Here is a 16,041-nt window from a genome sequence, read left to right as displayed (position 1 = left end):
GTGAAAAATGGTATTTCAGCTGCATATGGCAGAATAAGTAGCATATTTGAAGGCAGAGAATGAAGGAGAAGATAGTTTAGGCCAAGGTAACAGCCAAGACAAAAGCTTGTAGATTCGGGAGAAGTAGTCCAATACAGTTGCTTTACGATGTATTCGTTTCTGCTGTACAACAGTGAATCGGCCATACACACACACACACACACACACACACACAAGCCCCCTCCCTTGGGAATCCTCCTCCTGCCCCTTGGTCGCACCCCTCCAGGTCATCACAGAGCACTGAGATGAGCTCGCTGTGCAGTGATGAGATCCCCCAGCTACCTGTTTCGTATCTGACATATACACGAGGTAGTGCGTACACGTCAGTCCCGCTCTCTCAACTCACCCCACGCTTCCCTTCCCGCCCTGAGTCCACATGTCCTTCCTCCATGTCGGTGTCTCTGTTCCTGCCTCAAGGGAACTTGGAGCGATCTCTAAACAAGAGGTAAGCGGGGAGACACGGTGTCAGACCTTGCCATTGTCTGCGTGGTTTGTGCTTCGTTTGAAGAGGGTGAAAGTTCCGATTCCTAGTCTGAGGTCACACACTCACACATGCACCCCTTTAAATTTCCTCCACAGGTTATCTGACCTTTCTTACAGTGCGCATCGTGTTCCGCTGTATGTCACTCTTTAGGGTGGGCTTTTCTTCTTTACTCAGCTGTATACTGCTTGGAATCAGGTCTGATTCGTCAAATATAGTAAGTACTACACAAAGATAAACACTGGTTTCACCCTCTCTGTCCTGTGTGCTGTGAGAAGGCACGTCTCTCTGTCCCGTACCTTGGGGTCTCTCCTGTGCAGTTTCTTGGTGCCTCTGTCACTGAAGCAGCACCGCAAACCCCAGGCTAGCACGTGTCTCCCCCGGGCCCTATCTGTCCAGGTGAGGGGGCAGGTCACCCCGACTGAAGCCTTCCGATGGCCCCCAGCGCGGAGGATGTGCTTTTCCTCTAGCTCCCTGGCAGCTGAGGATGCAGGACAAGCAGACGATCTCTTCCAACAATGTCTCATTCTTTCCTACTTCTCACTGTGCTCCCAGGACTCAAGGATGCAGGGGACTATGCTGTCTTGGAAATCTGATTAATATGATCTTAAAATTTATACTTAATTTTTATGAAACTTTACTGCTTAGGTTTTACGATTTCTGTTTCTCTAATTGAATCTTTGTTTACACAATACTGTAAACCATTCTTCATTCATTCATTCACTTGCTTACATCTTCTGAGCCCATGGTTGTAGCAAATATTGTACTGGGGAGAGTCAAGAATGAGGATGGAGATATCGTACAGCACAAAGACAGTTCAGTTAATAACCCTACCCTCAATTAACTTATAATTTAATAGAAGAGCAAAGACCTGTGTGAAGTAACTGTAAAATAAGACATGACCTTGTGGACTGAGGGGTGGGCTGGTGGGCCAAAGGTGAAAGAATCACATCTAATCAGAGTGTGAGTTTTTCATTGTCCCTAAATGCATTACAAAATGTGAAGGCTTCTTTAGGTTTATGATAAATTAGAGATCAGTGTATTCCTTTATTTATTAACCGCACACTGTTTCTGCACACCTAGGTGTGAGGTATATGGATCAGGCACTTTCCCTCCATCCCTGCGTTCTCTTTGTAGGTCCACACCTTTAGCCTCTAATCAGGCTCACCCTTTGCTTAATGCCCTACCTCTGTGAAGGGTTAATGGCAAAGAAAAGGTAACTCTCTCTGAAAACACAAATCTCTTTAATAATATGTCATTCTTAATATCTTTAAAAAATCATCCTCAAGGATTAAAGTTTACTGTTAAAAGAGGGTAGCAGTTTTAAAAATGTCTTTAAAAGTATGTCCTAGAACTTGACAATTCAACGGCTTTTCTAATTAGAAATTTGACTTTCCAAATCCTTGTATTACACAAGGAGAAAGGCCAGTTCTTGGCTGTTTTTAAAAGCCTTTGGCAAATACAAAACGAGAAAGCATAATGTTTTCTTTGTCACCAGACAGGATGCTCTAGAACAATGATTTTATTCTCCCAGACTCTGTTGACCCGTAGAGGCAAGGACAGCCTCATGTGACAATGAGCCACACGACTCGCGTGTGTAAACTCAGGGAAAGCTATCGTCCAACCACGCGCACTGGTGTGATGATGCTAAACCTGCTACAGCAGCACAGCCTCAGTTTACAACAGGATGGGACCCAAAAGGGCTTGGTGTCTCTGGTGAGATTTGCTAAATCTGGTGCTCTGTCCTTCAAGAATAACTTCTCTTTTCTTATTTTAAAAGAATATAGTTGACCCTTGAACAGCACAAGTTTGAAGTATATGGGTTCACTTAAATGTGGATTATTTTCACTAAATATGCACTACAGTACCACACAAGCCTGGACTGGTTGAATCCATGGATGTGGAACAGTGGATACCAAGGGCCCTCTGGAGAGTTATATGCAGTTTTCACTCAATAGAGTACTGGTTCTCCTTGCCTCTGCTTTGTTCAAAGGTCAACTTACATGATCATGTTAAAAAATAGTAATTTAAGCATGAAGAAAAATTTAAAAATCATTTCTAATTTTGATACTGCAACACGCCAACATGTATCCTTCCAGTCTTATTTTTAGTAGTCAAGCCCCTTAGAGTCTCAGGGACCAAAGATTGCAGGATCTGAGATACCTCACAGGGACCTGAAATATTGTACTGGCAACAGGCAATCCTCTCTGCTCATGGTCTTCAAATTCTTTTGCTTCCTTTTCACCTGAAAAACATTTGAAAAATTCTGTGCTCATGAGTACATTTTAAAGTTGGCATCTAAATTTATTTACTTTAAGTTTAAATAATTTTAAAAAGTATAATTTCTGCATGGCCTAAATATTAACATTTAAAAATAGATATCTTAAATGGCTGCTTCAGATGTATGTAGGGACCTTTAAGTGTTATGATTTTGTAATACCATCACCTATTTTCAAAATAAGCAAACAACCTCCTCTTTAATATTTATAACAGTTACATCTTTCCTTTTCTCTTTAAACTTGTATTCTAGTCCATTTTCCTCCACAAATGTGATTTCTAATGTAATAGCTTTTTATTGTAAAGTCCTTTATAGATCACCTATTATATATGTATATATATTGCATAACACTTATGTAATGTGTATGTTTATAAGAATTTTTAAGAATTTGTTTTACTTTCTGTTATCATTAGGCTCTAGGTATTTAAAATATTCTGGAAATACTTACCATTATACTTATTAGAAGTATATTTGATCAAAACTACATAAATTGAACATAATTGTTCAAAATAACATACACAAATTCCAAAAAATAAATTTTAAATATATGACACATTTCCTATTGGAAATGAATTTTAAAGGAAAAAGTCATATCCATACTTTTGTTATGTATTTAATGAAAGAAAAACTTATAACCTGTTAAAATAACCTGATTTGTCAGCCAGCATATTGTTTTAGTTTTTGTTAAGGAATATGTAAATTATTAAAGATTTTATGGAATATAATTAAAAGATAGTAGACTATATTTGGGATAAATTATTTCTTGATATGATTTGATAACTGCCTTACTGAATTACCCACACTGATCTGAAACAAATCACGTAAAAGTTTTATCCTTGTGCTTTAGCCAATAGCCTATGAAAATTTTGAGTCCTGGAAACCATTCCAAGTCACAGTAAAAAGACTCATCCTGACTAAACTTTTCTGCCTTGCACATTTGTGATGTCTTTCTTTTAAGTTAATGATACATCCAAAAGATGAGTACTAAGAATGGTTTTAAATAAGGGTAAAATAAACTTGTTTACAAAACAGAAACAGAGTCACAGATGTAGAAGATAAACTTACGGTTATCAGGGTGAAGGGGATAAATTGGGAGACTGGGATCGACATATACGCTCTATTATATATAAACAGACAGCTAATAAGAACGTACTGTGTAGCACAGGGAACTCTGCTCAGTACTCTGTAATGGCCTATATGGAAAAAGAATCTAAAACAAGTAGGTTCATGTACACGTATGATTGATTTCCTTTGCTGTACACTTGAAACTAACGTTGTAAATCAACTGTACTTCAATAAAATTTTTAAAAAGAATAATTTTAAATAATCACTTAATTTAAATAACATGAAGTAGTGAATTTTGTATTCAGTATTCCCTACTGATGTCTTCTTTATTGTCCTCTCATTTAAGAAGGATGCATTCTTTGACAGCTATTGAAGAATGAAGAGGCAAAGTACATTAAAATTCATCTAAATTCAGAACATCCCAACATGAACTGGCATGTTGTACTCCTTTCATTAAGCTTCCTCTTCATTGGAAATGTATATTAAGGAAAGGAAATAACAGGAAACCCCTGAGGGTCTTTGGTACCTGGATAAATTATTAAAGGGGAATTTCCATTGTTTGCTGCAGGGGTGAGTGAGAGTGAGGAATTTTTGTAAAGGGATAAATGATCTGTTCTCAAGAAAATTAGTTACAGGAAAGTTGAGGATCTAGAAATTATTTCTCTTAAAACTATCAGTGTTCTCTGGCCCCTTGAAAAGTCTTCATATTTCTCTGTTTGAAGGCAACTAATCTATTTTATGGGAGTTAGAGATGAGAACGATCGCAAAGATTGCAAACTCCAATATATAGCTTCTCTAAGCTAAATTCTCCTTTTCTGTATTAACCCATAGTCGTTTAACAAAAGCGGACAGAGGAGGTGCAACTGAGTTCCTGAGGCAACTGTAGTCTGGCATTTTGACCCTTCTGAACAGAACAGATTGCACTCATTACCAGTATCATCAGGTCTGAAGATGGATCTATGCAGAGGTGATAGCCAGAGCACAGCAGAGAAATCTAACAATTAGATGGAACCTCAGGAAGAGAAAAAAAACAATAGACCTGAGAGACTGCAGGTCTTCACAGTCAATGGGGGAGAAGCCAGGTTTAAAACTTTCATCCATTCAAGTTCAATCTTTATATACTGTTTTTATCAATAACTTTTTGCTTTGGTAGAAAGAGACCTCAGTCACCTTAAGTTAAACTTGGGCTAAGCCTCATTTTGGCAATATACACTCAGAATTTTGACTGTTTTTGATACTGAGAAAGGAGAGTATAACTCCTCCCTTCTCTCCTTGACTCAAGATTAAGAATCGTCATAAAGACAAAAGGATCAGTACCAGTTTTTTAGCAAATGCATTCTTCCAAATTTTGAACTTCCCTTTACTGTCTCAGAATGTACCTATGTCTCAGAACACTTTTTAAGCCTATTTACATTTTAGATTGTTTGTGCTAACAATGTTTCCTTTAATTACCCTAAGATTACCTTCTGTATAAATGTCAGGGATTTCCCTCTTCCTTATCATTCTGGATAAATAGATTTTTCTGAAGCTTCACCAAATCCTGCCTGTCTTCCTGGGGCTGTGTATCTAAACAGGCACTTGGCTCTCCAGATGCCTCTGCCATTGACTTAGACAAAAGGGAAGACACTACTGTGTTTGCTTTTAAACTGTTGCTATGTTCTGGCATTCAAAATGTTCAAAAATGCCTGGCATTGTTCTGAAGAATTGTCATACGTCTTGTGCTTCTGCTCAGTCTTGTCCGACTCTTTGTGGCCCTGTGGACTGAGGCTCCTCTGTCCATGGGACTCTCCAGGCAAGAAAACTGGCATGGGCTGCCATGCCCTCCTCCAGGGGATCTCCTCAGCCCAGGGTCTCCTGCATTGCAGGTAAATTCTTTACCACTAGCACCCCCTGGGAAGCCCTGTAGGATCATTGTTGTTCTTCAGTTGCTCAGCTGTGTCCATCTCTTTGTAATCCCATGGACTGCAGCACGCCAGACTTCCCTGTCCTTCACTATCTCCAGCAGTTTGTCCAAACTCGTATCCACTGAGTTGGTGATGCCATCTAATTATCTCATCCTCTGTCGCCCCCTTCTGCTCCTGGCCTCAGTCTTTCTCTGCATCAGGGTCTTTTCCAGTGAGTCGGCTCTTTGCATCAGGTGGCCAAAGTATTGGAGCTTCAGCTTCAGCATCAGTTCTTCCAGTGAATATTCAGGGTTGATTTCCTTTAGGATGGACTGGTTGGATCTCCTTGCAGTCCAAGGGATTCTCAAGAGTCTTCTCCAACACCACGGTTCAAAAGCATTAATTCTGCGGTTCTCAGGCTTCTTTATGGTCTGACTCTCACATCCATACATGACTACTGGATAAACCATAACTTTGACTAGACGGACCTTTGTCAGCAAAGTAATGTCTCTGCTTTTTAATACGCTTTTGATAGCTCAGTTAGTAAAGAATCCACCTGTGATGCAGGAGACCCCAGTTCGATTCCTTGGTCAGGAAGATCTGCTGGAGAAGGGATAGGCTACCCACTCCAGTATTCTGACCTGAGTAATTCCATGAACTGTATAGTCCATGGGGTCTCAAAAAGTCGGACATGAGCGAGTGAGTTTTACTAAGTTCGTCATAACTTTCCTTCCAAGGAGCAAGCATCTTTTAATTTCATGGCTTCAGTCACTGTCTGCAGTGATTTTGGAGCCCAAGAAAATAAAGTCTGTCACTGTTTCCATTTTTTCCCCATTTGTTTGCCATGAAATGATGGTACTGGATGCCATGATCTTTGTTTTCTGAATATTGAGTTTAAACCAGCTTTTTCACTCTTCCTCTGTCACCTTCATCAGGAGGCTCTTTAGTTCCTCTTTACTTTCTGCCATTAGGGTACTGTCATCTGCATATCTGAGGTTAGTGATATTTCTCCTAACAATCTTGATTCCAGCTTGTGCTTCATCCAGCCCAGCATTTCACATGATGTGTTCTGCATATGTTACATAAGCAGGGTGACAATACACAGCCTTGTGGTATTCCTTTCTCAATTTTGAACTGTTCCATTGTTCCATGTCCAGTTCTAACTGTTGTTTCTTGACCTGCATACAGGTTTCTCAGGAGGCAGGTCAGGTGGTCTGGTATTTCCTATCTCTTTCTGAATTTTCCCCAGGTTTTTGGGATCCACAGTCTACTGAAGAGAGGCCAGTACATGAACAAATGCAGTAAAGTGTATGAGTCTGTTCTTGTCTTTGACTTTCCTATCAGTTTAAATAGATGGGCAAAGAAAATCCATTCTGGCAAAACTTTAGATCGAAGGCCAGTCAATAGTTAGGGAGGGAAGTTAAGTGCAGCGGTTTGTAACCCGAGAGCCCTCAGCCCCTGAAGCACCTGTTTACCTTCATGGCTGCTCTTTAGGTTTCATTGCTTCAGCTGAACCTGAGAATTTCTATGCTGAAGGAAGAATAAAAACTGTAATCAAACACCATATTAAGTTAAATAAGTAGCTGCTGCCATGGCAACGATCAACATAAAAATGAGTAGCATCTGACATATCTAGGAAAATGTCTGTCTTCAGTTCTTGTCTGAAATTGTATCTCACCTCCTGTTACCTTTTCTTTAGAGCAGTATCTGATTACCTTTTTTTTTTAATTTTATTTTTCTTCCCAATTATTTTTATTAGTTGGAGGCTAATTACTTTACAATATTGTAGCGGTTTTTGCCATACATTGACATGAATCAGTCATGGATTTACATGTGTTCCCCATCCTGAACCCCCCTTCCACCTCCCTCTCCACCGGATCCCTCTGGGTCTTCCCAGTGCACCAGCCTCGAGCACTTATCTCGATTACCTTTTTTGTCGCTCACAACCCTGCATAGTAGGTGCTGTATAAATGTGTGTTACTCTTCTGTACACCAGCTGTGACAGGGCTCAGGGATCATTGTGAATTTAGTGACATTTATTCTGAAGAGCAGAAAAGCCCTAGAGTTGCTTGTGGTTCCAAGAGCATGGCTGGTTAATTCAGTCACTTAGCTGGATAATGATAGTCTATGCTTTCTTTATTCTTCAAGAATGCAATCTCATTTTAAAAATTCCATCTGAGATAGAATGCGGTATCTATCACAGCACTAGCTGCTGAATATTTGTAGAATTTTTGTTGAAATAATAAATGAGTGAATCATTGTTTTATTTTCAGTACATTCAAGTGATACTCAATGTTGATGAAAATAATCAATAAACAATCTACAATAGGCTTAGAAAAGAGTTTTATTTGAGCCAAACTGAAGCCTGGAAGACAGCCTCTCATAATTTTGAAGAACTGATCTGGAAAAGCATGGTTTTTAGCACAGTTTTTTATCTTGTCACAACAAAGAACATTAAGCAAGTCAGAGATACATTCCTTCAAGGTTTCAAAACACAGGTCAGCATGTACACTGTTAGTCAGTATGGCCTTGGCACCTGGGAAAGGAATCTTACCAAAAAGGAGGACCAGTATTGGCTTCCTAGGAAGGGAGGCATTTAGTTTTTATTTTTAACATGGACATTCCTTACTTCTGGTCAATGTGCCCTTTTCTTAATAATTAAAGCAGATGTACAATGTATGTTTGACAGGCCACAAACAGGCTATTTTAGTTAGCTTAAATTTAAGTTAACTCATGTATTAGCCAGAATGACTTATCCATGCCTTAGTATGTGAAAATATCCTTTATCACTAGGAATTTCATCATGGTTTTATATTTTTTAGTGCAATTTTGTGTCAAGGTACTGAGAGGACTTGGGTATTTGTGAAATGATGAAAACAACAATAATAATCACCATTGATTCAACCCATCCATGAACCAGGAAGTTAGCATTTGTCATCTTGTATGACCTTCACAGCAACCCTAGGAAGAAGCTTATATTATCTCCACTTTACAAATAAGAATTTTGAGGCTGTAAGGGCTTAAATAATTTGCCCAACTCATGCACCTAGTAGATGACTGTACTTAACTTGAAATCCAGGTCTGCCCTTATCCAAAACTCACTTAATTAGTGTTTAATTAATTAGGGTTGATTCATGAGAATTAAGACATGCATTTTCCTCATCCTTTTAATTTCTATAAACCAGACTTTTCTTTATATGGAATTATGCATTAAAATTATACACCATATCTTCTACTATATAAAAGTCCAACTGAAATGACCCTTTGAAAGGATAATTGTACCAGGGTCTTTTTATGTTTTATAATCTTTATGTTCTATTAACCCACTATCAGTCATCTCTTTATAAGTCAAAGGTTAATAGTCAAGCACCCACTTTTAATTTATTAATGTATGGTGTGACTGTGTGAGCCAAAGACAGAATTAAATCAACCACCAGCTTCACTTTTTCTTTCAAAAAACTGAAATCACAGTGTTAAGTCTGGCTCATGAACCACTGCCAATATCTCACTTTAAGTGAGTTTACATTTCAGTGTGAGAGAACATAAATATGAAAACATTTGTAAATGATTCCCAAGGTGAAAAAAAAGCATATTTCTAAAAGCAGTCTTATTTTTTTCTTTCTTCAAAAAAATGGGTTTTGGTTTTGTTTTTGCTTGGAATATATCTTGTGAATGAGCAATGAGCTGGAAACAATTTTTAAGATATTGTACAGCAAAGAACGCCTGTACTTTATCAATTCATGTGGTTTCTACTAAACAGTATTACCCCATATTTGAAGGGTCATACCCTCCTTTGAAATATCTAATTTCACATGAGCCTTATTGGAATTCTAGAGAGTATTGGTTTTGAGTCTTACATTTTTGTCTCCATAAGGACTAAGGATACATCTAGAATTGAGCGCTACAAACAGAAGAGAGGCCAGGTATATTAAATTTTGTCATAACTCCAAGGGTTCTTACTAATGTCAAGAAACAGCTTGTTTTCAGGTCTTGCCTCTGATTATATAATACAATAATTATGTTTTATCAAGTGCTTGATATTCACTTCTTTATATATAGTTTCTTTATATATATTTTTTATATATGTTCTTTATATATAAAGAAATGTGTGATTGCTTTAGCACAACTAATCTCACTAAGCCTTGTTTTTTTTATCTGTAAAATGAGAATAATAATAGCACCTACTTCATAGATTGATTTTAAGTTACCTTAGATCACATGGCTAAAAAATGGAAAAGCTGGGATTTGATTATGAGTATATCTAACCTTGGGCTTCCTAGGTGGTGCTAGTGGTTAAAAACCTGCATGCCAATGTAGGAGATATAAGAGATGCAGGTTGGATCCCTGGGTCAGGAAGATCCCATGGTGGAGGGCATGGCAACCCACTCCAGTATTCTTGCCTGGAGAATCCCATTGCCAGAGGAGCCTGGCGGGCTACAGTCCATAGGGTCACAAAGAGTCGGACATGACTGAAGCAACTTAGCATGCATGTAGCACATATCTAACCTTAAAAGCCCAAGCTCCTAACCACTATAACATGGAATAGTGGACATGGACAACATATGTACTTCCACACCTCAAATCTTCCCCATGACCTTAACTGACGACATCATGAAAGGGGTAGAGCTGTTTCCTCGTGACCTTATTTATATTATCTGACCAGATACCTGTGAAAAGTAGTTTGAGTCATTCTCAGTTGTGACATAGTTTATAAATTTCCTTTTATAGGATCTGTTTGAACCTACAGTTAGCAAAGTGAAACTTGGCATGATTTACAGGGAGATGCCCAAGTAGGTGCTTTGCATATATTCAGGATGAAACTGTTTTCCATTATAGACTCAACCCAATATTACTTATAGACTCACATCTAGAGCCTCTCCTATTTCTCCAATATCTTCTCCTCTTGATCCCTGCAAGGAATCTTTTTAACCTATAACACACTGGTGACTTCAAAATGGAGGAGACAACTAATTCTGAATCTGCAAGGCTGATTTAAGAGTAAACTGTGCTGTGGAGGCTGTGACCTCAGGGACCTTAGTTCTCTGATGTACAAAGTGGGAATACTATTTACCTGGCTTACTTTGCAGCTCTTCACAGATTGAAACAAAAAAGCATTCTTCAAAGAGACAAAGTGACAAAACCCTTATAGGCAAAGTGTAGCCAAACAGGGTTAAATTTAAAGCCTCCTTTTGGTACCTAGTAGCTGCACAGTTTTGGACATAACCTAAGTGATCAAGGTGACTGTGAAGATTAACTGAGATTCTATGATCCACTTGCAATGCAACAAATTCTAGCTAATAGATTTTCTTTATTAACATTGGGTTATGAATGGCCTTATTTCCATGTAAGAGAATACAGAGGAAGGAAATTTTAGAAAGACCCAAATGAAGATATACATACATGGTGTATGTAAATTCAAAATGAGTATTTGATGTTTAAATATGATCTATAGTCTCTAAATCCTCTCAACATGCTATTCGGTCCTCAGCAGTAATTTATAATGAAAACATTTTCATTAAACTTCCTTTTATCCAACGAATCTCAATTTGTGAACTTTATATTAGATCTTGCCTTTTGATCCCATGTTTGATAAACAAAGTTCCTCAATAACAATTTAGTAAATAGATTAGTGATATATGTTTGCATTTCTTGAAACATTTCCAAATGTTCTGTGTTTCTCAAGTTCATCAACACAGTATATAAGGTCTTCCAAAGACCTAGCAAATATATGTATTATGTGCCTAGCTGATGAATTTATGAACATAGGAGATATGATGTGTGCAAAAAGTATGATCATGATATGGGAAGAGTTGCTTTTTATTTCTCCCGAATCAGGAAGTGAGTTTGGTGTAGTACAGTACTTTTTGACAACTTTGGTTGTGTTTTAGACAAATTTCCTCTTCAGGGATATAAAGACAATCTTCATGATGCTAATATATTTTAGAGCTCACTCAACAGAATAGCAACTGAAGCATGTTAAAAAGAATAATAAACCTAAAATTAGAGCTTTTGTTTTCTCTACAGTCAAATCACTGATAAATTTTATAGTGTAACATAGTAAAATGTGATACTTCTACTTTTTTTTTTTTTTTGCTTTGCTTTATCTTTCCTAGAATGACTACAAAAAACTGTCAATGCAGTGCAAAGATTTCGTTGTTGGACTCCTTGATCTGTGCAGAAATACTGAAGAAGTGGAAGCCATTCTGAATGGGGATGTTGAAATACGCCACAGTGGTGGAGATCACGGCCGTCCTAACCTCAGCCGTTTAAAACTTGCCATTAAGTATGATGTAAAAAAAGTAAGATCAGGCACAAAGCCCCTTTTATGTTATTTCATTTTTTATTGGTGCTAAATCAAGATGAAGGGTTGGCATAATTAGGCTAAGCTGGGTTTTTCTGATTAATTGCTCTAGGTAGGGTCTCTTGTAAATTCTAAGTGCCTGACTGTGAGACATTTCACCTACACTAAATGCTGGTCTTTAAAATCTAGACTTGTTTCTGCAATGATTGACACTTTCTTTTACTTAACGAATGATGTAAAAATGGCTTTGTGTGTTCAAACTACAAGGCATTTGTTATAGAATGGGAACATCATTATTTAAGACCAATCTCCATTTATTAATTTAGTCCAATTCTGGACCAATGCCTTCAATTACTTCTTTAGTGCATTTGAATCTCTTGCATCTTTATTTGTGGAATATTTTTAGTCTCTGTCTTCAGGCAGTGCCTCCTATTCTTGACTGCTTTCTTAGGTTATGTAAGATATCTTTAAAAAAAAACAGTTTCTAAAGGTTGATTTTATAATAAAAGTAATACAGACTTATGATTGACTTTCAAACAGTGTAGACAGAACCCCTTTCTGTCTTCCTATTTCTTAATGGAGAATAGTCAGTATTCTATTTTTCTCCATAAATTTATGTTGGACATCTTCACATATCAGTATGTAAACATCTGCTCAATCTTTTCAAAGCCTATATATCAGTGTGCTGATTTATATTATTATGTTCATTTAATCCATTTACTGTTTAAGGGTGTCCATTTTTTTCTTTAAGTTTTTGTTATTTCAAAACATTTGATAAATTTCCCTCAAAAAAGGTACACATGTCAACAGTGTATAGAAGGGCTTATTTCTTCCACTCATGTATCATTAGACCTTACCATTCTACAAAGACAAACATTGTATCTTGATTTAATTGTCTTTGACTGTTAATCATCCTTAGGAAATATTTTTAGTTCCTTTATATAATCTGTCCTTTGTCTAACCTTTTAATATTCTTGGGCAATTGTTATTTTGGACTGTTGCTTTTTGTATATTAAATAATGCTCTCTGTCATATGTAGCATTCATCTGTAAAAATTAAATAAGTGAGAATAAAAATATTCTGAAAAGTAAAAATTCTGAAATTTGATGATATAATTTTCTTATTTGAAAGAGCTTATGGCACAGGAATATATCAATGGAATAGAATAGGTAGTCCATAAAAAGACCATATGCAAATGGGAATCTACTATAAAATACATTTAGTACTTTAGGTCAGTGCAGAAAAGGTAATATACTTTTTTTAAAAAAAAGTATTTGGATGTCTAAATTAGCAGGATCTTTATATCATTCCTTCTAGATGGAAAAAGTGCATAACCATAAAAGGCCTCATATAAAATATTGATGAAGCTTTTTATAACACTAAATTTTCAAAATTTGTCTATGCTTTGAAAGCCCATTAGTCCTAAAGGAAAAGTCTGATAAACTTGAATCCTTGAATTTGTGTAAACTGTATTAGAACCTCCTGCCACATTGCTTGATGCTTGTCCCCTACATACTTTACGTTTGTTCTTTAATTGTAACAATATTTTTATGGGAAAGGGACATAAGAAAAAGGCTTATGCTGACCCCTTCTTTAATCAAGCTGTTAAATGTTTTGTTATCCCTGCTAGTTTGTAGCCCACCCGAACTGCCAGCAGCAGCTCCTGTCCATTTGGTACGAGAACCTGTCCGGCCTGCGGCAGCAGACCGTGGCCGTCAAGTTCCTGGTGGTGCTCGCCGTGGCCGTGGGCCTGCCCTTCCTGGCCCTGCTTTACTGGTTCGCCCCCTGCAGCAAGGTATGTCAGTGACGCCTGGCCCTCTGCCGCCGCCCCGAGTCGGTCTGGTCTGTGTATCAGAGCCGGTTAAGCAGGGAAAATTCTATTTCTCAAAAATGTCAGGAAGTCAGAGTTGGGTTCACATTATAAAAGTACCATATTTGCTATAAGAAAATTTTTAAAAGCAATGGGAAGACAAAATTCACCTGTAATATCTCCGTTAGTAATATGTGAAAGAAAACCTCAGTTAGATTATTCCTATTTGTCTTCTCTCTAGTCATGCCTATGCATATATTTCTACATTTTTAATGAGGCGTGCATTTGAGCAGAATTTCAAATAACGTCATAAAAGAATGCTTCCTTTTGTTTTTCCCCCCGCTGGCAAAATTTGAGATGAAAGTTTTTATCACTTATTTTAACTAATAAATCTTAATATAAATAAAGGACAATTGTGTAGATGCTCCTACAATGCTTGTTTCAATGAAGAGGATTTATTTTGGGACAGTATACATTGTAACCTGACAGCAAAGATAGCTTTTTTTGTTTGTTTTTATTTTTAGCAGACTCCCTCTGCCCAGACTTTGATGAAATTGGTTTGTTCAAATGAACCTAGCCTTTCAGAACAAGTTTGGAAAATGTTGACCTGTCATTCTTTAACAGGCATAGAAATTTGCCCTGCATTGCCAACAATCTTATTCTTCATATTTTGGAAGCCACATTTCTGGAACCTTTTAAGTTTCAACTCTGAGAGTCAAGCTTAAATAATTCTAAAGTTATGTAGCTAAAATGTCTGCGGGACCATCTATTTATGTGCTGTGTAGATATGCCAGTTGAATCACTTGCTGTTCTTAAACCCGGATATGGCTTATTTTCAAACATTTGTTACACATGGGTCCAAACATCTTGCCATTGTTTTTTTTTAATTTATTGCCAGCATTTTTATTACTATTATTATTTAGTCACATATTTGGTGCTTTAACCTGATAGGAATGCTTCTAAGTGGCTTATAGTAGGAAGCTGGTGCAAAGCCTTTTTCACAGAGCGGGAGCTTCATCATTACTTCCAGTGATGAAGATAGGAACTGCTAGAAACTGGGCATTTTCTCCTGAGGGTAAAATCTATCATCATAAATGTTGCCCCCATAAAGGCCAAAAATTGATTCATAAATAAAATATAAAGGAGGAAAATAAATGAAAATAGTGATATTTACTAGAATTAGAATTTATAGCATGCATTTTTTTTCTGGAAAGTTAAACTTTTTCTTTTTTTCCTTTTTTCATAGGAATGACAGATTTCATTTTGAAAAAACTAATTAATCCTGCTTACTAGAACATAGGCCACATCTATGTATGTGGTCCCTATTCTGCTTCTACAGACATTTCCGGGTTCTTCGGAGATTTAAACTGAATTATGCTTGTTATTACTCTGTGATCAGTTAAACTGTAATATATTTTCTAAAGTGAATAATTGCCCATCTCCATAATGAGCTCAAAAGCATAATGCCTTTCAGAGGGTTTGGTGTTTGACAGACTATTTCTGGCAGTCCTTAGAGTTGCACGTTTCTTAATTTTTTATTAAATCCTAATCAACCTGATTTCCTTCACTATTTCTTCTTCCTGACTATGTTTCTTTCTGGCATCTGTTTTTCATCCTCATTTAGGATCATTCAGGCAAATAATCAAATTAAAAGGACACTGTCACGGTATTTTTTTCTCATATCTAGAATCTATTTTACTGACTCTCATTTAGGGTTTGAAGCATGATTACAAAATATATTTTATATTTTCCCTTTAGTGATATAGATATGAATATTACAACTTAGATAATTTTTTTTAATAAGGAAAAATTACTCAAGTTATATTGATACTTTTATTTAAAATATTGTTTTAAATACTTAAAAATTCAAAAACACCCATGAAAATTGTACCAGATCAAATTCCAGACCTGTTTGGTTTAGAATCCTGTTGACAGAATCCCTGTTTCTGTTTAGAGCTTGGTTTTCATTCCTCTAGTTTGCTCTTTAAGAAATTCTTTTTTGTCCTTACTTGTTCTCTTTTTTCCACCATAATCCAAATATGTTTTATGCTCATTATAGTAAAAATAGATCATGCTGTGATTTCAAATCATTTTGGCTTCAGCTAGAACTAGCTTCAACCTTTTCTATTTACTATTGGTATTTAATAGCTATTTGATCATAAATACATACTCTAAAAGAATATG

General features: G+C 36.8%; 1 protein-coding gene across 2 annotated transcripts in view; it reads left to right on the top strand.

Annotated features, from left to right (window-relative positions):
- Positions 1-16,041, top strand: part of TRPC6 (transient receptor potential cation channel subfamily C member 6) — a 143,344-nt gene that overhangs the window by 92,353 nt on the left and 34,950 nt on the right. The window contains exons 3-4 of one of the 2 annotated variants that reach the window (XM_065944153.1): positions 11,860-12,045; positions 13,678-13,842. The exons of the other annotated variant lie outside the window; for it this stretch is intronic. Of the exons in view, the coding sequence (XP_065800225.1) occupies positions 11,860-12,045; positions 13,678-13,842 (351 nt within the window). The remainder of the gene's footprint in view (positions 1-11,859; positions 12,046-13,677; positions 13,843-16,041) is intronic. 2 annotated transcript variants of the gene reach the window in all.

The sequence above is a fragment of the Muntiacus reevesi genome, chromosome 9, assembly GCF_963930625.1.
Source record: "Muntiacus reevesi chromosome 9, mMunRee1.1, whole genome shotgun sequence".
Taxonomy (NCBI): domain Eukaryota; kingdom Metazoa; phylum Chordata; class Mammalia; order Artiodactyla; family Cervidae; genus Muntiacus; species Muntiacus reevesi.
Note: the sequence above shows the minus strand (reverse complement) of the source record. Positions and strands in the feature narration are given on the sequence as shown.